General features: G+C 42.3%; 2 protein-coding genes across 2 annotated transcripts in view; one reads left to right on the top strand and one right to left on the bottom strand.

The window, feature by feature from the left end:
• PSMD1 (proteasome 26S subunit, non-ATPase 1) overlaps nucleotides 1-17,589 on the top strand; it is an 86,096-nt gene that overhangs the window by 46,744 nt on the left and 21,763 nt on the right. The gene's annotated exons all lie outside the window — the stretch shown is intronic.
• On the bottom strand, nucleotides 4,271-10,096 carry HTR2B (5-hydroxytryptamine receptor 2B). Its single transcript, XM_040428456.1, has 3 exons — nucleotides 9,826-10,096; nucleotides 7,189-7,389; nucleotides 4,271-5,817 (listed from the first exon to the last, which is right to left on the bottom strand). The coding sequence occupies exons 1-3, from the start codon at nucleotides 10,082-10,084 to the stop codon at nucleotides 4,919-4,921; spliced, it is 1,359 nt and encodes a 452-aa protein (XP_040284390.1). The 5' UTR covers nucleotides 10,085-10,096; the 3' UTR covers nucleotides 4,271-4,918.

Below are 17,589 nucleotides of genomic sequence, written 5' to 3'. Positions count from 1 at the left end.
ACCCCCCCCCCCCCCTAGCGGGGCGGCGATAAGCAACAGCGGAATCCCTAATGCATCCACGAGCATTGGTGATAATGCCGATGCTTGTGGATTAACTCCTCAAATGCTGCGGTTAGCGCTGACCGCGGCATATGGGAGATTTACGCTCTCGCCTCATCCATCGGGTCCCCGCGCTGCTGTGGCGGGGACTCGATGGTTGCCATGGCAGCCCCAAGCCATTCCAAGGCTTGGGGCTCGGCATGTACGGAGGCCTAAGAGGCCCAGCCCCCATGCCGGGTCTCCTAGGCAACTGTTAACTTCTTACAGTGTAAGGCCTCTTTCACACTTGCGTTGTTGGGATCCGGCATGCACTTCCGTTGCCGGAGGTGCCCGCCGGATCCGGAAAAACGTGTACTGAAAGCATTTGAAGACGGAACCGTCTTCCAAATGCTTTCAGTGTTACTATGGCACCCAGGACGCTATTAAAGTCCTGGTTGCCATAGTAGTAGTGGGGAGCAGTATACTTACAGTCCGTGCGGCTCCCGGGGCGCTCCAGAATGACGTCAGAGCGCCCCATGCGCATGGATGACGTGATCCATGCGATCACGTGATCCATGCGCTTGGGGCGCCCTGACGTCACTCTGGAGCGCCCGGGGAGCCGCACGGACGGTAAGTATACTGCTCCCCCGCTCCCCACTGCATTTTACCATGGCTGCCAGGACTTTAGCGTCCCGGCAGCCATGGTAACCATTCAGAAAAAGCTAAATGTCGGCTCCGGCAATGCGCCGAAACGACGTTTAGCTTAAGGCCGTATCCGGATCAATGCCTTCCAATGGGCATTAATTCTGGATCCGGCCTTGCGGCAAGTGTTCCGGATTTTTGGCCGGAGCAAAAAGCGCAGCATGCTGCGGTATTTTCTCCGGCCAAAAAACGTTCCGTTCCGGAACTGAAGACATCCTGATGCATCCTGAACGGATTTCTCTCCATTCAGAATGCATTAGGATAATCCTGATCAGGATTCTTCCGGCATAGAGCCCCGACGACGGAACTCTATGCCGGAAGACAATAACGCAGGTGTGAAAGAGCCCTTAGACACTAACAGTTCAATACAGATGTATTGTGCTGCATTGAAGCAGGGATCAGACCCTGTAATGTTGAAGTCCCAGAGTGGGACAAATAATAAAGTGAAAAAAAAAAAAAAGTTTCAACAAATCAAGTTTAGCAAAAAAAAATTAAAATGTAAAGTTTCAAGTAAAAAAAGTGTCCTTTTCCCAATATAAAGTAAAAAAAAAAAATTGTGAAAATTAGAAGACCTATTACCGTAGGTATCGCTTCATCTGTATCGACCAGCTCTATAAAAATATCACATGGTCTAACCCCTCAGGTTAATATCGTTAAAAAAAAAAAACCTGTGCTTAAAAAAAAAAAAAAGTCACCTTACATCACTAAAAGTGCAACACCAAGCGATCAAAAAGGCATATGCCCCCCAAAATTGTACCAATCTAACCGTCGCCTCATCCTGCAAAAAATGAGCCCCTACCAAAGACATTCGCTTAAAAAAAAAATATATATATATATATATATATATCTATCTATCTATCTATCTCTCTCTCTATGGAGACACTAAAACATGATATTTTCTTTTTCGTTTAAAAAAATGCTTTTATTGTGTTATGTAAAAAAATAAATAAAAATAGTAGACATATTAGGTATCGCCGCATCCGTAACAACCTGCTCTATAAAAATACCACATGACCTAACCCCTCAGGTGAACACTGTAAAAATAAAAAAAAATACAAACCATGTCAAAAGCCATTTTTTGTCAACTTACATCACAAAAAGTGTAATAGCAAACGATCAAAAAGTCATATACAGCCCAAAATAGTGCAAATCAGTCATCTCATCCCGCAAAAAAATTATACACTACCTAAGACAGTCGTCCAAAAAATAAAAAAACTGGCTTTCTGAATATGGACACATTTTTTCAAAAATGCTTTATTATGTAAAACAGAAACAAACAACCAAAAAAAGTAGTCATATTTGGTATTGCGTCCGTAACAACCTGCTCTATAAAAATACCACATGATCTAACCTGTTAGATGAGCACTGTAAATAACAAAAAATAAAAACGGTTATCTTGCCTCTCAAAAAGTGTAATATAGTGCATCCCGTAGTTTCCAAAATGGGGTAATTTTTGGGGAGTTTCAGGAGTTTTTCCTGGAGCATCAGGGGGGCTTCAAATGTGACACAGCAGCTTAAAATTATTCCAGTGAAATCTGCCTGCCAAAACCCATATGACGTTCTTTTCCTTCTGCGCCCTGCCGTGTGCCCGTACAGCAGTTTACATCCACATATAGGATGTTTCTGTAAACTGCAGAATCAGGGTAATAAGTATTGAGTTGTGTTTGGCTGTTAACCCTTGCTTTGTTACTGGAAACAATGGAAAATCTGCCAAAAAAGTTAAAGGGATTCTGTCACCAGGTTTCACCCCCTCCAGATAAAAATATGGTTTTGCTCAGGGAGCTTTAACCATTCCTAATGTGGTCTTATAAATGTAATCTGTAGGCTCATTTTGCTAAAAATACGCTATTACTAACCTGTCATTCATAAAAATAAGGTGCCCAAGGGGATGTAAATGGCTCCAAGCTGCCGCCCGCACCTGCTGCCGTTCGTGCCCAGCGCCGCCTCAGGTGTGGGTGTGGGCGGCAGCTTGGAGCCAGCTTGGATCCCTTTAAATTCTGAAATTTCATCTCCATTTTCCATTAATTCTTGTGGATCACCTAAAGGGTTAACAAAGTTTGTAAAATCAGTTTTAAATATCTTGATGTGTAGTTTCTAAAATGGGTGGTTTCTATTATGTAAGCCTTACAAAGTGACTTCAGATTTGCTTCTAAACTTCTAAGCCTTGTAATATCCCCCAAAAAATAAAATGGCATTCCCAAAATGATCCACACATGAAGTAGACATATGGGGAATGTAAAGTAATAACTATTTTTGGAGTTATTACTATCTATTATAAAAGTAGAGAAGATGAGTAAAAGCGTTTTAAAGTTATTACCACATAAAGTGACACATGTAAGATTTGCAAAAAATGGCCTGGTCCTTAGGCCTCTTTCACACAGGTGTCCCGGATTTGCTCCAGATGCTTCGCGTGTGCATTGCGGGAAACCCGTGCGAGTGCGCACACAATTTCAGTCAGTTTTGACTGTTATTGCGTTGCGGCGTTCAGTTTTTATTGCGCGGATGCAATGAGTTTTGCACGCGCGTGATAAAAAACTGAATGTGGTACTCAGACCCTAACCTGGACTTCTTCACAGAAGTTTGGGTTAGGTGTTCTGTAGATTTTATTATTTTCCCTTATAACATGGTTATAAGGGAAAATAATTCCATTCTTAATACAGAATGCTTACTAAAATGTCAAGGTCCTGCAAAAGGACCTTTTGACGACGTAATCCTTCCATCTTCATTCAGCAGGACCTGCGCTGACGTCACCACGCTCACCACGTGGTGAGCGCGATGAAGTCATCAAAGGTCCTTTTTCAGGTCCTGAAAGAAGACTTTGCCAGCTGCGCGAACAAGTGGATGAGGTGAGTTAATTTTTTATATTTTTTAACCCCTCAATCCACATTTTAGTAAGCATTCTGTATTAATGCTATTATTTCCCTTATAACCATGTTATAAGGTAAAATAATACAGTGAATTTACTTTAATGGAGTCCGGGATTGCTCATCCCTATCATCTAGCAACCATGTGTGAAAATTGCTCCGCATCCGCAATTGCTTGCGGGTGCTTGCGATTTTCACGCCGCCCCATTCATTTCTATGGGTCGTGAATAATGCAGAATATAGAACATGCTGCGATTTTCACGCAGCGCACAAGTGATGCGTGAAAATCACTGATCATCTGCACAGCCCCATTGAAGTGAATGGGTCCGGATTCAGTGCGGGTGCAATGCGTTCACCTCACGCTTTGCACCCGCGCTGAAAACTTGCCTGTGTGAAAGGGGCCTTAAATTGAAAAATGGCAAGGTCCTTAAGGTGTAAAGCTTCCCATACACTTTAGATGGCTGTTGGCTGACTGCTATTTCCCCCTCATATACCCATCATACTTAGCTTGGCCAACTCTCTGCATTTTTGTGTCGGAAGAGAGGGGAATAAGCCACTGCCAGACACCACCAACATGAATTCCATGTAGTTTTAAAAACGTATCGGTTTATTGTCTTGTTAGCCTTCACAAACTAACAGAAATAATTACAATCTGAACAAGCAGTACCCAACAAAAGCGACTTTACTCCGAAAAAGAACATTTGTTTTTTCATAGCCACCACTGTGGTCACAAGCAGTCACCTGCATGAAACATGGGCACTTTATAGACGTTTTACCCTGTATAAAGTCACACTCATTTTTATTGCAGAAGTTGTGGTTCTGTAGTTGGTTTTGCCTGACAACTGCCGTCATACTAATCCTACCATTTTTGTCACTGTGTGTATTTTGGAGACCGTATGAAAAAAATAAAATAAAAATACAGCAGATTGTCTATGTCAGATGGTTTACAGGTAGTGGCTAATGTTCTGCGCTCTCACCAGACGTTTTGTGTAAAGTGATACTGGAATGTAATTGAACTCACAGCTTTCCAGAGTACTTTTATGAGAATAAGATTTCAACCAATTGCCATTTATAACTTTTGCAAGTGCTGTTCAGACGTAGATCCCAGTGTTGCCAGCTGAAAACAGTTTTGAGAGTGTTAATGTCCCTTTTTTGGGCTTTTCTCAAGGGGCTTTTTACTGTTTTCTATAAATATGACCACACAGGCACTGTCATAATGACGCTAAAACTTCCAGTGCAGTGTGAAACCAAAGTGAGGTACGAACTCCATGGATAACATTTTCCTCCATTTTATAAATAGATTACGAAATATCGGATTAAGCATCGCGTTTGCTTTATACGTAGCTCACTTGCTCTTCAGTCTTTCCAGCTTCGTTTTCAGTGAGTAATAAGGTGTCGAGCAGGATAGCCGATGACTCAAGCTGAGAGTTCCGCAGCCTCAGCGGGCTCTGGTACATGGCTGGGTTAATCCCATTTTTCATACCATGTTTCATGATCAGCTTTGAATTTTCGGCCATTGAGTTCCGAAATGATATCCGACTGGAGCAGTTTCGAAGGATGCCCACTGGCCGCATACCCCGAAAATTGCAGGTGATGTAGCGCCCAAAGGCCTCTCTGAAGGTTTTGTTAAATAGCGTATAGACTAATGGATTCACCCCAGATGAGACATACCCAACCCACACAAAGATTTCCATTAACATCTCGATTACTTCAGGATCACAGTCACTTGGATCGCAGAGAACTGAAGCCACGTTGGTAATAAAAAAGGGGCACCACATAAAAACAAAGAGGAAAAAGACTATCCCTAAGACTTTGGAAGCCCTTTGCTCATTAGTGATGGTCTGCATTGACTTCTTGCCAACACTGGAAAGCCTTCGAATCGGCATTTCGTCACTGTTTATCTGCAATGCCCGATCTCTTCTTTGGCCACCTAGCATGGCAACTTTCTCTGGAGAGGATCCAGGAGACATGTCCCTCTGGAAGACTGTTGAAACTGTAGACCAGGTGAGGCGCTGAGGAGGCTTGTTCTTGATGAGATATGCCTTTTTCCTTAGTAAATGAATAGTCAGGAAGTAAATGACCACCATAATCCCAAAGGGGACAAAAAATGCAGCCATGGAGCCGTAAATAATAAAGTCCTTGAAGAACTCTGTCCGAACCACACAGGTGTCGTTTGGGCTGAAGATCGTTTTTTGGTCTAGGACTCCTTGGATCGGTATGGGAAGAGCGATGCCTGAAAGAGAATGAAGATCATTTACCCCTCATGTAAACTTCTATGAATTCTTTTCAAGCGCTGCACTGAAGATGTTTATTTCTGTAGCTATCATACTCTTTTCGTTCCATAATTCCTTGGCATTTACTAATGTGCTAAGATTAGTGGAAACAATAGTGTATCTTAAAACCATGCCATGGAGTTTTGCATTTTGATCAAGTTTCATTACCTAAACTTTATACCTCCTGCACTTGCCCCACAGTGTGTGCAGAGTTGCGGAGGAGAGATTCCATCTTAAGCATGAGGTTTAGTTACTGGTTAGTTACATCTTTCAGAAAATGTTGATTTCCTGCTCTGCCGTACAGCTGCTGCAGACTGATTACCAAAGCTTTATCATGCAAGACCCAAGTAATCTGATCATTATGCTCTGTAAGCTATTTCAGGCTGGAATAAATTAAAGGAAAGTGTTTCTGATCCGTAGTATAGGGATAGTTTTTCAGCATGTCCCAGTTATGCCGAGCACCTCCGCAGCTGCAGGATTCAGAGGATCAGCATGTTGTCATAGCTCTTCCAACCAGCCAGGGCCGTTGCCAGTTAGTCTACTTGCTTGGGATTAGGAGCAGAGGTTGCTCGATGTCTGACATTTGTATAACCTCCAATTTTGCATATTAGGAGGGACCTTTTAGTAAAGTGGCCGGTATAACATATGTTCTGTGAACATAATATAATGTATTATCTAAGTTTGTTCTGTACTGTATCTGCCATTGTCTGTGTACTAGCTTAAAAACTGGAGTCACTTCTCTTGATTAACTAATGGATAGCTTTTATATGAACTGCTGTATAAAAGAACCCTAAAATACTCAGTGCACAGACATAAAACATATATAAAAAGAAGCAAAAATCTAATAGGCGTATTTGTGTGGGAAACTTTCTGGAGGTCCCTAGAACTAGAGTTTTTGGAGAACTTTGAATACAGTACACCTCTAAGGCTAAGTTCACATGGCAAAATCGGCAGCAAAAAAATTCATTTTTGGCGGCAGATTTGTAATGTGAAGGTTTTAGAGGCATTTTTACAAGAGTATTAGATTATTTGAGTGAGGATTTCATAACTTTTATGAAAGCCTCAAATCTGCTTCCAAGGAGTAACATGCCACTTCTCAAGCATTTATCAAAACCTCTACACAAAAACATCAACCGTCTTACACTGTGTTCTCAAAATGGAGTTTTTAACATTAAAGTCAATGAGGAAACTGGTCTTGTGTTGTGAATGTGGATTTAGCAGCAGAACGTGCTCGTTTTCCACTGCTGAATAAGTGGCAGATTTGATCTATGTGAACATTCCCTAAAGGTTGGACATTGAGTTTTATTCTTTTAAGGTTTGATTTGGCTTACCTGCTGATATCAGCCATACCACTGCAATCTTAATGAGCGTTTTGGCTCTGGTGTTGAACTGACTGGCTTGGATGGGTCTCTTGATGGCAATGTAGCGATCTAAGGATATGGCACAAAGGTGTATAATAGATGCTGTGGAAAACAGGACATCCAAAAAAAGCCAGATTGCACATAAGCATTTTGGCAGTGGCCAGACGGGTTCTGAAAAAGACAGAGACAGTGGTCATTGTCAGTGTTCTTCTTTTCATTCATTTGATGTAGTCAAAATAGTTAAAAATAAAATGGGTAGGACTTGTGAATGTGGCTTCTAATAGTTGATGAACTTTTAACTTTAATTTTCACATAAATGACCGTTGTGTTTAGGTGATCTAATTAACTCCCGGATGTGATGTCCTTTTCAGATGTGTCCTTATTACCAGTGCCTAGGGAAACCGCAAACTTGTACAGTAATGACATGCAGTATGGTAGCTTTACAATTGTCCCCATCTTTCCTTTTCTCCCCAATGTGCCTAGCAATGTACCATATAAGACGTCTGGGCTTCGTTATCCTTAAGTTGCTGGGTGACAACCTACATGTAAGCTTCATTAAAGGGGTTATCCGACCTTTGGGGAAAAAAATTAAACTAGTAAATGCTATAAAATAACAAAAGAACCCCAATATGTACCTCTCTAATCATCTGCCGATCCAGGGCAGATGCCTACTTGCTCCCCAAGACTTTGGCTGCAGCAGTCACATGGTAGCTGCTTGTAAACAATCAGTGGTCACATGTTGTACTACTGGCATTATATGAAAAACCATAATGCCAGTAATATGGCACATGACCACTTAGGCCACTTTTTGTTTATACAGTTAGACGGGGAAGACAGCCAAGGGAACTGGGCTGTATTGGCAGGGGATTGGAGAAGTGAGTATTGTTTTTTTTTTTTTTATTTTTTTTATTATTATTACTATTTTTACAACATTTGCTGCGGGTTATGATTTTCATTTTTCTCCCAAGGTCAGATAACCCCGGTGAAAGGTTACTACAGTATATCTATTTTAATTAGGGTATAGAGAGCATCTTACCAACTAAATCTTTTTGCAAGAACCATCCGGTCATGTATTTGGAACAATTTCTACTAGAAGCTTGATTTTTTTATTTTGATTTTTTTGAAGAATATATGAACATAGTTTGGTAATGGGTTGGATGTGGGTAGCAATAATTTTTCCATTATTATTTAATACTGCTTAATCCATGTGGAATAGACTTGGGTAACCTAATACTATACAATGTAATACTACACTGTTATTTGGACTTTTGGAGAATCTAAATTATTGTATTTGACAACTTTATTGACAATATTTTGTATAAATGTTCCTCTGGGAAACCTGGTTTCCTTCAAGGCTACTATACCTCTCTATTACTATTGTCATTTGGACTCCAAGGGAAGCACATTCATGAGGGGAACCGCAGGAACCTGTAATGCAGATGCATAAAATGTTTGAATTAACTTGACATTTGTGCTTTTTATAGCTGTGGGCTAATGACACTTCCATTGATTTTAAATGTGCTTTCTACAATAACAGTGTGCCGGTGATGGATTCTTCTTAATCACTGCCGCAAGTTTTCCAGTGCTTACGGTTACAAAGAACTGGGCATGCTTTGTGTAAGAATCCTCTGCTTATTTTACTAGGCTAGAATACCCGGGTCTTGATATTTAGTGTTTTTGCAGGGAGGTTCACTTTTATGTTTGTTACTTTTGGAACTAATATTTGATTTTTGCTGATTTTTTTGAATAAAACTAGTACTTGATCACACTCTCTGGCCTTATAAGAGCACAGATTTGTTCAACCGTTTCCTCTACTTGACAAGATCATAAAGCATGTTAAGGAAAGTTAAAACACATTTTTCTCTTCCCCTTTGAAGTTGTAAAAGCAGAGTTACATTTCTCATCCTGTGTGTCATGTATGGGGACTACTTGTGGTTGTATACAGTAGCCGAGGAGCTCTATAGGAGTCCTGCTATCTGTCCGTGGTGTAAACAGGCTTGGGGTTCATGTAAGTATTGGTATAAATGTTCCTAAACGTCCTTTGACAAACAGTCGAAACAAAAGGAACAGTCCTATTTTTTTTATGTGTTTTAGTTTTTTTTTTCCTCCCTTGTACTGGAAATCTTTTGCTTCCCATTACTACTAAAACTCAACTTGTTATTGTGTCCTGAATGATATTTGAAACCTAATTTTGTGAATTAATGCCTTTCTATGGTCACATTTGGAATTTCAGGTGGCACTTGTCATGCAGGCCTCTTACCAAAATATCAAGAATATAGACATTGGGGTAAAAAGTTGCACAAAAGTTGAATGCTAGTTGTCATTGAAGCTATGTACCTCAACCTTTTTTTTATTTTTTTAGCATCCTTCTATGCAAGTTTTTTTTGGGGGTGAGGGGGGGCAATCATATCTGAATATTTAGGTGATTTTAGTGGAGTTAATTTACCTAAAAACACTTCAGCAAGTCACATTTTTCCTATTGAGCATTCTAAAAAAGTTTGAAAAACTTGCATTATGTGAACCAACATACAACAGTTACCTTGAGGCCAAAAAAACACCAACTGGATAGCTCGGCTACTGAAAGGATTCACTCGGTTTCATACTTACTGAACATAATGGTGAGGAGTGCGATTGGCATCACAAATATTCCAACCAGTAGATCGGCCACAGCCAGTGACATAAGAAAGTAGTTAGTAGCATTCTGTAGTTTCTTCTCTAGCGATATTGCCAAAATCACCAAGATGTTGCCTCCAATTGTAGGCACAATGACCATAAGGGTTAGGAGGGCAAGCCAGCACTTCGGAGGTGCTGTGTCTGTCTTGGTATCATTGGGAGTAACCGTATAGGAAAAGTTGAACTCTGGCATTTCGTGCCAGAGAACAGAGTTGTGGAGAATTCCAGGTGACCCGGGGTATGTCACTTCTTCATGCATGTCCCATTCACTTTGCTGGTTTTCTGACACAAGCCATATGATTTAGATCCATTATTGTCCTTACTTAGGAGGTCTCCAGGTTTTTGGCCATGCCTATGTAAATGTCTTTTCATGGGAGTTTATTCCTGGAAACAAGTGGGGAAAATGAGCAGTCCATAAGGGTGTCTCCCATGTGGCACAGATGGTCTAAGTCCACTTGCGTCTTCCTCTAATCACCAGCCTTCTCGGTTCTTTCTCCTACCCCACCAGGAGTGTCTTGATTTTTGTATGTGTGTGGGAGGTGTTTGCTTAACCCCTTGGATGCCAAAGGTGTTGCTTGTTGTATCCAATAATCACTGGGCATAAAACTGTCAAACCTCCTTGTTGTGATGGTCTAGACAGGACAGGAACAGTATGTGACATATACATATCTCCATGAAGCGTTATCAGTATCCATGTTTTAATATCATTTAAATGCTATGGTCAGTCCTTGTAATGAGGCAGATGAGGGATTTGTTTCATTTAAACCCATCTGTTTTGACCAAGCCCGTCTGTGATTTTGCTCCCCCCCCCCCCTCCTTCCAGAATGGGTATTATCTGCTGGTAACCTAACTCCTTGTCGAGCTTTAACTCTTAATATTGATCTCTCTACCATCCCCATGAATATGTTCTGTGCCCTAGAATATAGCGGTAATCATTTTACTGATTGGCAGTATCTTTCTTTCGCCCCAACTGGGGCAGAAACCAATTTAAGCAGCGGCAATCTCTGTTCACTCTGTCTGAATAAATAAAATCAACCACCAATCGTAATGACTTATCTGCTAATTCTCACTCACCAAAAGCACTTAGGTGGAAACTTTGATGGAATGGTGCTTGGTGCTTGCTCTGTCCTTTGAGATCCTTGCTTTGCAGATGCCTTCATCAACTCGGAGTACAAATCAGATCCCTCAGACATCTGATGGCTTGACTCTTTCCCATAGATATGGTTGATCCCAGCTCTCGCACCACATATCTGTGTCCCAGAAGTACATAGCTGGTCCGCAAGTGTGTGATTGTAATGCATCTGCACTTCTCACTTGAAGGAGTCCGTCTCCTTAAGAGAATCTAGTGAAGCTTTAGAGCTGGAGGTCAGCCAGAAGCCAGACTCCTTCTTGATTTTCTTTTTTCCCCTCCTTTCTTTCCATTCTGTCCCTCCCACCCATCTAGCTTCACCCTTGGGGGCTTCACTGCTAGTCACTGATGGACAGACCCCCAACACTATTTGTAAGACCAGCAGACCTTTTAACACTTTGTATACTAGAAAAGAGATTACAAGGCCCAGCTTATTAGAAACTTTCATTATGGCTGTAGTGCATGCATTTCTTTCTGTATTAGTGCAATTGGACCTAAAATGTTGTAAACTGTTACCTATTCACTGCACTTCAGCTAACCTCAAATATACAGCGTACACCGTGTAAGCAGTGATCAGGTTTCCCTGAGCTGAAAGGCGAGAAGGCATGTTTTGTGATTTCTGGGTCAGCACCTTTGGGCCATATGAATCTTGCTGTGTATGAGGAACCAAACGGAGTCTGGAGAATTTCACGTGCACATATTGTATATACAGGACAAGGCAGCAGCGCGTATACCTCTCCAATCATAAAGAACTTTTCTCTGTTCATAGCTACAGAGACGCTTCCCACACGATTAACCCCTTGGTGACTTCCATAATCTCAGCATAACATGAAGCCTGTGCGTGCATTTTTATGTATTCCTAGATCAGGGATCAGCAACCTCCGGCACTCCAGCTGTGGTGAAACTACGACTCCCAGCATGCACACTTGCTTAGCTGTTTTCAGAGCTCCCATAGAAGTGAATGGAGCATGCTGGGAGTTGTAGTTTTACCACATCCCGGAGTGCTGACCACTGTCCTAGAGTGTCGCTTCAGTCTTAGGCTGCATGCACACTGGAATGAATTTGATGCAGATTTCGCTGCAGACCTACAGCAGAATCAGCTCGTGTGTAAGGGTACTTTCACACTAGCGGTTTTCTTTTCCGGCACGGAGTTCCGTCCTAGGGGCTCTGTACCGGAAAAGAACTGATCAGGTATATCCCCATGCATTCTGAATGGAGAGTGATCCGTTCAGGATGTCTTCAGTTCAGTCTTTTTGACTGATCAGGCAAAAGATAAAACCGTAGCATGCTACGGTTTTATCTCAGGCGAAAAAAACGGAAGACTCGCCTGAAGGCCGGATCCGGCATTTTTCCCCTTAGGAATGTATTAGTGGCATTCAAAATACCGGAATGCCAGATCCATCCTTCCGGTCTGCGCATGCGCAGACCAGTAAAAATTTTAAAAAAGATACAAGACGGATCAGTCTGTCCGCATGACAAGTGGAGAGACGGATCAGTTTTTGCAATGCATTTGTGAGACTGATCCGCATCTGGATGTATCTCACAAATGCTTTCAGTCACATCCAGATCGGCGGATCCGGCGTGCAGTTCCGACGACAGAACTGCTTGCCGGATCACACTGCCGTAAGTGTGAAAATAGCCTTAGGATAGGTTCACACTCAGTTTTTTGGAGGAGGATTTGAGGCAGATTTGTCTGCAGGTTTTTCAGCCAATGCCGGAAATAGATTCGAAAGGAATCCTAAACATAAAGGAAGGACTTATACTTATCTGTCTGACTGTATCCACTTCTGGCTGAAAAACCCATAGGAAAATCTGCCACAAATCCTTCTCCAAAAGACTGTGAACCTACACGTACATGCAGATTTTGTCATGTATTTGGTCCAGATTTCACTCTTTGCATCAGGTATTTATTTATATTTAATATTAATTATATTATAATATATATATATATATATATATATATATATATATATATAATATATATTTTTTTTTTTTCTATGTCCGTTTATTTTATTTTAATTTTTATATTTTTTTTTGCGGCCTGTATGCAGAACCATTCATTCAGTGGGGCTGCAAAAAAACAAAACTGAAAATGACAATGACAGTGTGTGCATTCTGTGTCGCGTGGCCATTACACAAAAGATTAGAACATGTCCTATTATTGTTCGCATTACGGACAAGGATAGGACTGTTCTATTAGGGGCCAGCTGTTCGGCAAAATGCAGCCAGCCGATATCCGTGTTTTGCGGACCACAAAACATCCAGTGGTCATGTGCACGATCCCTTACACAGGATGAAGTCTATAATGCAAAGGTTGCTAACGTCACCCAAATTTTTTATTTTTTTGTCCTTTGTCCATGCTTCGATTTAAAGAGGGTCTGTCATGAGACCATGTTTTCACGATTACGGGCAGAATGGTATTGTGGTCCTCTTTCCGATTACCCCAAATCTGCTGTTTGGCTAAGGGCTCGTTTACATCACTGCTATCATTTTACTTTCTTCTGCTCAACTACCACAAAAGAAGAAAAACTACCACACAAAGAAGAAAAACTACCACAAGAGGACACAGTTTTATATTAGAGGGGCAAAGGTTTAAAAGTAATATAAGGAAGTATTACTTTACTGAGAGAGTAGTGGATGCATGGAATAGCCTTCCTGCAGAAGTGGTAGCTGCAAATACAGTGAAGGGGTTTAAGCATGCATGGGATAGGCATAAGGCCATCCTTCATATAAGATAGGGCCGGGGGCTATCCATAGTATTCAGTATATTGGGCAGACTAGATGGGCCAAATGGTTCTTATCTGCCGACACATTCTATGTTTCTATGTTTCCGTTAGGGCTCATATACACGGCTTTAGTTACGGCTGTAGATCCTTTTTTGCGGATCGGAGGTGAACCCATTCATTTCAATGGGGTCGCACATTTGTTCCGCGACCCCGCCAAAAAGATAGAACATGTCCTATTCTTGTCTGTTTTGGGGACCAAGATAGGATATTTCTAGAGATGTGTCAAAAAAATGGCAGCATGTACTCGGCCGGGATCTGTGTTTTGCGGATCCACAATTTGCAGACCGCAAAACTGATGCGGTCATGTACATGAGCCCTTATCCGGACTTGGCACATAACTGACACGAATCAATCTGTTCCATTCTGGAGAATGTTTGTTTTCTTTAGGGGAGAAAAAAGTCTTGCATGTAGGACTCTTCTCTCAGATATTTTGACAGTTTCTGTGACTGAGGCTCTGAACGGAGCCTCTAACGCAGATGTGAACATAGCCTAATAGGAACTTTCAAAGATTACAGCAAACTCTGGTATCCATTTGGACACGGCCGCCATTCAGTCACCTCTATGTCCATATACAGTGAGGAACAGAAGTACTTGAACACCCTGCAATTTTGTACGTTTTGTCTTGCACTGCTGAACATAAGTATTTGTACACCTGAGAAACCCAGTGTTAATATTTGGTACAGAAGCCTATGTTTGCAATTACAGAGGTCAAACGTTTCCTGTAGTTCTTGACCAGGTTTGCAGACACTGCAACAGGGATTTTGGCCCACTCCTCCACACAGATCTCCTCTAGATCTGTCAGGTTTCGGGGCTGTCGCTGAGCGACACAGAGTTTCAGCATCCTCCAAAGATGTTCTATTGGATTTAGGCCCGGAGACTGGCTAGGCCACTCCAGAACCTTGATATGCTTCTTACGGAGCCACTTCTTGGTTATCCTGGCTGTGTGCTTCGGGTCGTTGTCATGTTGGAAGACCCAGCCACGACTCATCTTCAATGCTCTGACTGAGGAAAGGAGGTTGTTGCCCAAAATCTCACAATAAATGGCCCCATTCATCCTCTCCTTAATACAGTGCAGTCGTCCTGTCCCCTTCGCAGAAAAGTACCCCCAAAGCATGATGTTACCACCCCCATGCTTCACAGTAGGGTTGGTGTTCTTGGGATGCAACTCAGCCTTCTTTTTCCTCCAAACACGAGTGAAGTTTAGACCAAAAAGTTCTACTGACCGCATGACTTTCTCCCATGCCTTCCCTGGATCATCCAGATGGTCATTGGTAAACTTCAGACGGGCCTGGACATGTGATGGCTTGAGCAGGGGAACCTTCCGTGCAATGCATGATTTGAAACCATGACGGCGTAGTGTTCTAGCGACAGTGACCTTTGAAACTGTGGTCCCAGCTCTCTTCATGTCATTGACCAGTTCCTCCCTTGTAGTTCTGGGCTGATTCCTCACCTTTATCATCAGTGATACCCCACGAGGGGAGATCTTGCATGGAGCCCCAGTCCAAGGGAGACTGACAGTCGTCTTTAGCCTCTTCCATTTTCGAACAATTGCTCTAACAGTTGATCTATTTTCACCAAGCTGCTTGGCAGTTGCCCCGTAGCCCTTTCGAGCCTTGTGGAGGTCCACAATTTTTTCGTCTCTGGTGTCTTTTGACAGCTCTTTGGTCTTTCCCCTGGTGAGAGTTGGTGTATGACTGTGGGGTGGACAGGGGTCTTTAAAGAGCTCAGACAGGTGCTACTAAGTTAGATTAATGAGTGGAGTAGAGGTGGACTTTTTAAAGGCACAGTAACAGGTCTTTGAGAGCCAGAATTCTTGCTGTTTCTCAGGTGTTCAAATACTTATGTTCAGCAGTGCAAGACAAATTCTTTAAAAATCATACACTGTGATTTCCTGTTTTAAAAAAAAATATAAAAAATTATTCTGTCTTAGTGGGAATGCACCCATTCACTTCAATGGGGCTGCAAAAGATGCGAACAGCACTCTGTGGGCTGTCCGCATCCGTTGCTCCATTCCGTGGCCCCACAAAAAAAATATAACATGTCCTATTCTTGTCCGCGCTTTGCGGACAAGAATAGGCAGTTATATTAAAGGCTGTCTGTGCCGTTCCGCAAATTGCGGAACATGCATGTACGCCATGGGTGTTTTGCGGCTCTGCGATATGCAGACCGCAAAACACTATGGTCGTGTGCATGTAGCCTAAAGATGACAGTCTGCAGTTAAAGCACATCTTGTTCGTTTCATTTCAAATCCATTGTGGTGGTGTATAGAGCCAAAAATGTTAGAATTGTATCGATGTCCCAATATTTATGGACCTGACTGTATGCTGTCCATGAAGAACGAGGCCTTGCCCAAGCACGGCACTCAGTAGAGACTGAGCGTCTGCCTCCCTGTGGCACGTTGGCCCCCTGATTCTAGTTTATTATGTGTGCTGAGCATTGTGCTCCATATATTTTACTACGCCATAAGTGGCTCCCCACCAGGGCCGCTCACTTTTCTCCCCCGCTGAGCACTGTCATCTTTCTGTCTGACACTGTATATTTGTCCTGTACGGTTGTGAACACAAACACAATCGGCATCTTAATAATGTATTACTTTCTAGCCGTCTATCAGACTTTGGGTGGTAACGAGAGGGGTGTAACCTCCGCAGGAATCCAGGGGAATTAGTGAGTGTTAGGAAGTGTTGAAATGTTTCTTCAGAGACTCACCGTGCAGTTTGTTATAGAAGTCAGCCCGGTGTTCTTCAGAAGAAGTCTATGGAGACTGTTTATTCACAGTGTGCCAACATGTTAGCATGATGGACGCTCGTACATTTTGCCCTTTTAATTTCTGAACAAGAAGCCATGTCGGGGGGAGGGGAGAGGGGAGAGAAGTAATTTACTGCATGTTGCAAAAGGTGTTTCTCCTGCAGTAAAACTGCTACAATTATTTAAAGGCCTTCTTTTTTTTTTTCTTGTAAAACCCCACTTTGGAAATGGCTGTGGAGCCATTATAATTTTACAGGGACTGTCGCCCTGTTTTCCTGTGTCCTAATGAATGTGTGTGGTTAGCGCATGTGTAACAGATTTTCTAGAAACTTATGTGGCTTATGAAACATCTGAGGACAGTTTGCAAAAACTTACCAGGACAAGTCAAGGGACCTGCATTTGTTGAGGATTTTGTGATTTGCTCTTGAATATGTAGACGACATGAGGCAGCAGAATGGCTCAGTATTTAGTGTCCTAGACTGGCGAGGGGAACAAATGTGAGGAAGGAAAATTGGGGTGTGAGCCTCACTGGACTGATGCAGTTACAATCCTTGGACAACTATGAGAAATATGTTGGCGCCATATAAATAGGGCTAGACAAGTTCCAGGACCAACATGCCAAGATATTTGCAATCGCCACCCCATTTTTTTTCGCATAGTTTTAGTTTGGTGCCTACAAGGGCTTATAACCAGACCCCCTAAACCATTTACTCACTCTTGGAGGGGTCACAAATATCTACACACACTTTAACTCTGTGTGTTGTATAAGTTGCTTTTCATGGCATTTTTCACTTCACTTATCTATAATAGCCTGCCTACATTCAGTGCCCTGCCTGTGCTGTTCATAGTGCGCCCTGCGCTGATGAATGCCAGGAGAAGTCTAAGGCATATTGGTACACTGTAGACTTTTTCCAGGGGCGGGTGCCCACAGAGAGGGCTCGGAGTGCCGCCTCTGGCACCCTTGCCATAGGTTCGTCACCACTGACCTAGGCTGTTGGCTATGAAGCAATGAAGATTATAATGTGGGTACTAATTGGA

This window comes from Bufo bufo, chromosome 4, assembly GCF_905171765.1.
Source record: "Bufo bufo chromosome 4, aBufBuf1.1, whole genome shotgun sequence".
Taxonomy (NCBI): Eukaryota; Metazoa; Chordata; class Amphibia; order Anura; family Bufonidae; genus Bufo; species Bufo bufo.
This window is presented reverse-complemented; position numbering and strand designations above follow the sequence as displayed.

Excerpts from the sequence above, each read along its gene's own strand:
- HTR2B (XM_040428456.1), bottom strand. The coding sequence starts at position 10,084 with ATGCCAGAGTTCAACTTTTCCTATACGGTTACTCCCAATGATACCAAG. Across the intron at positions 7,390-9,825 it reads ACTCCTCACCATTATGTTCA|AACCCGTCTGGCCACTGCCA; the intron begins GTAAGTATGAAA and ends TGTCTTTTTCAG. Across the intron at positions 5,818-7,188 it reads GGTATGGCTGATATCAGCAG|GCATCGCTCTTCCCATACCG; the intron begins GTAAGCCAAATC and ends ATTCTCTTTCAG.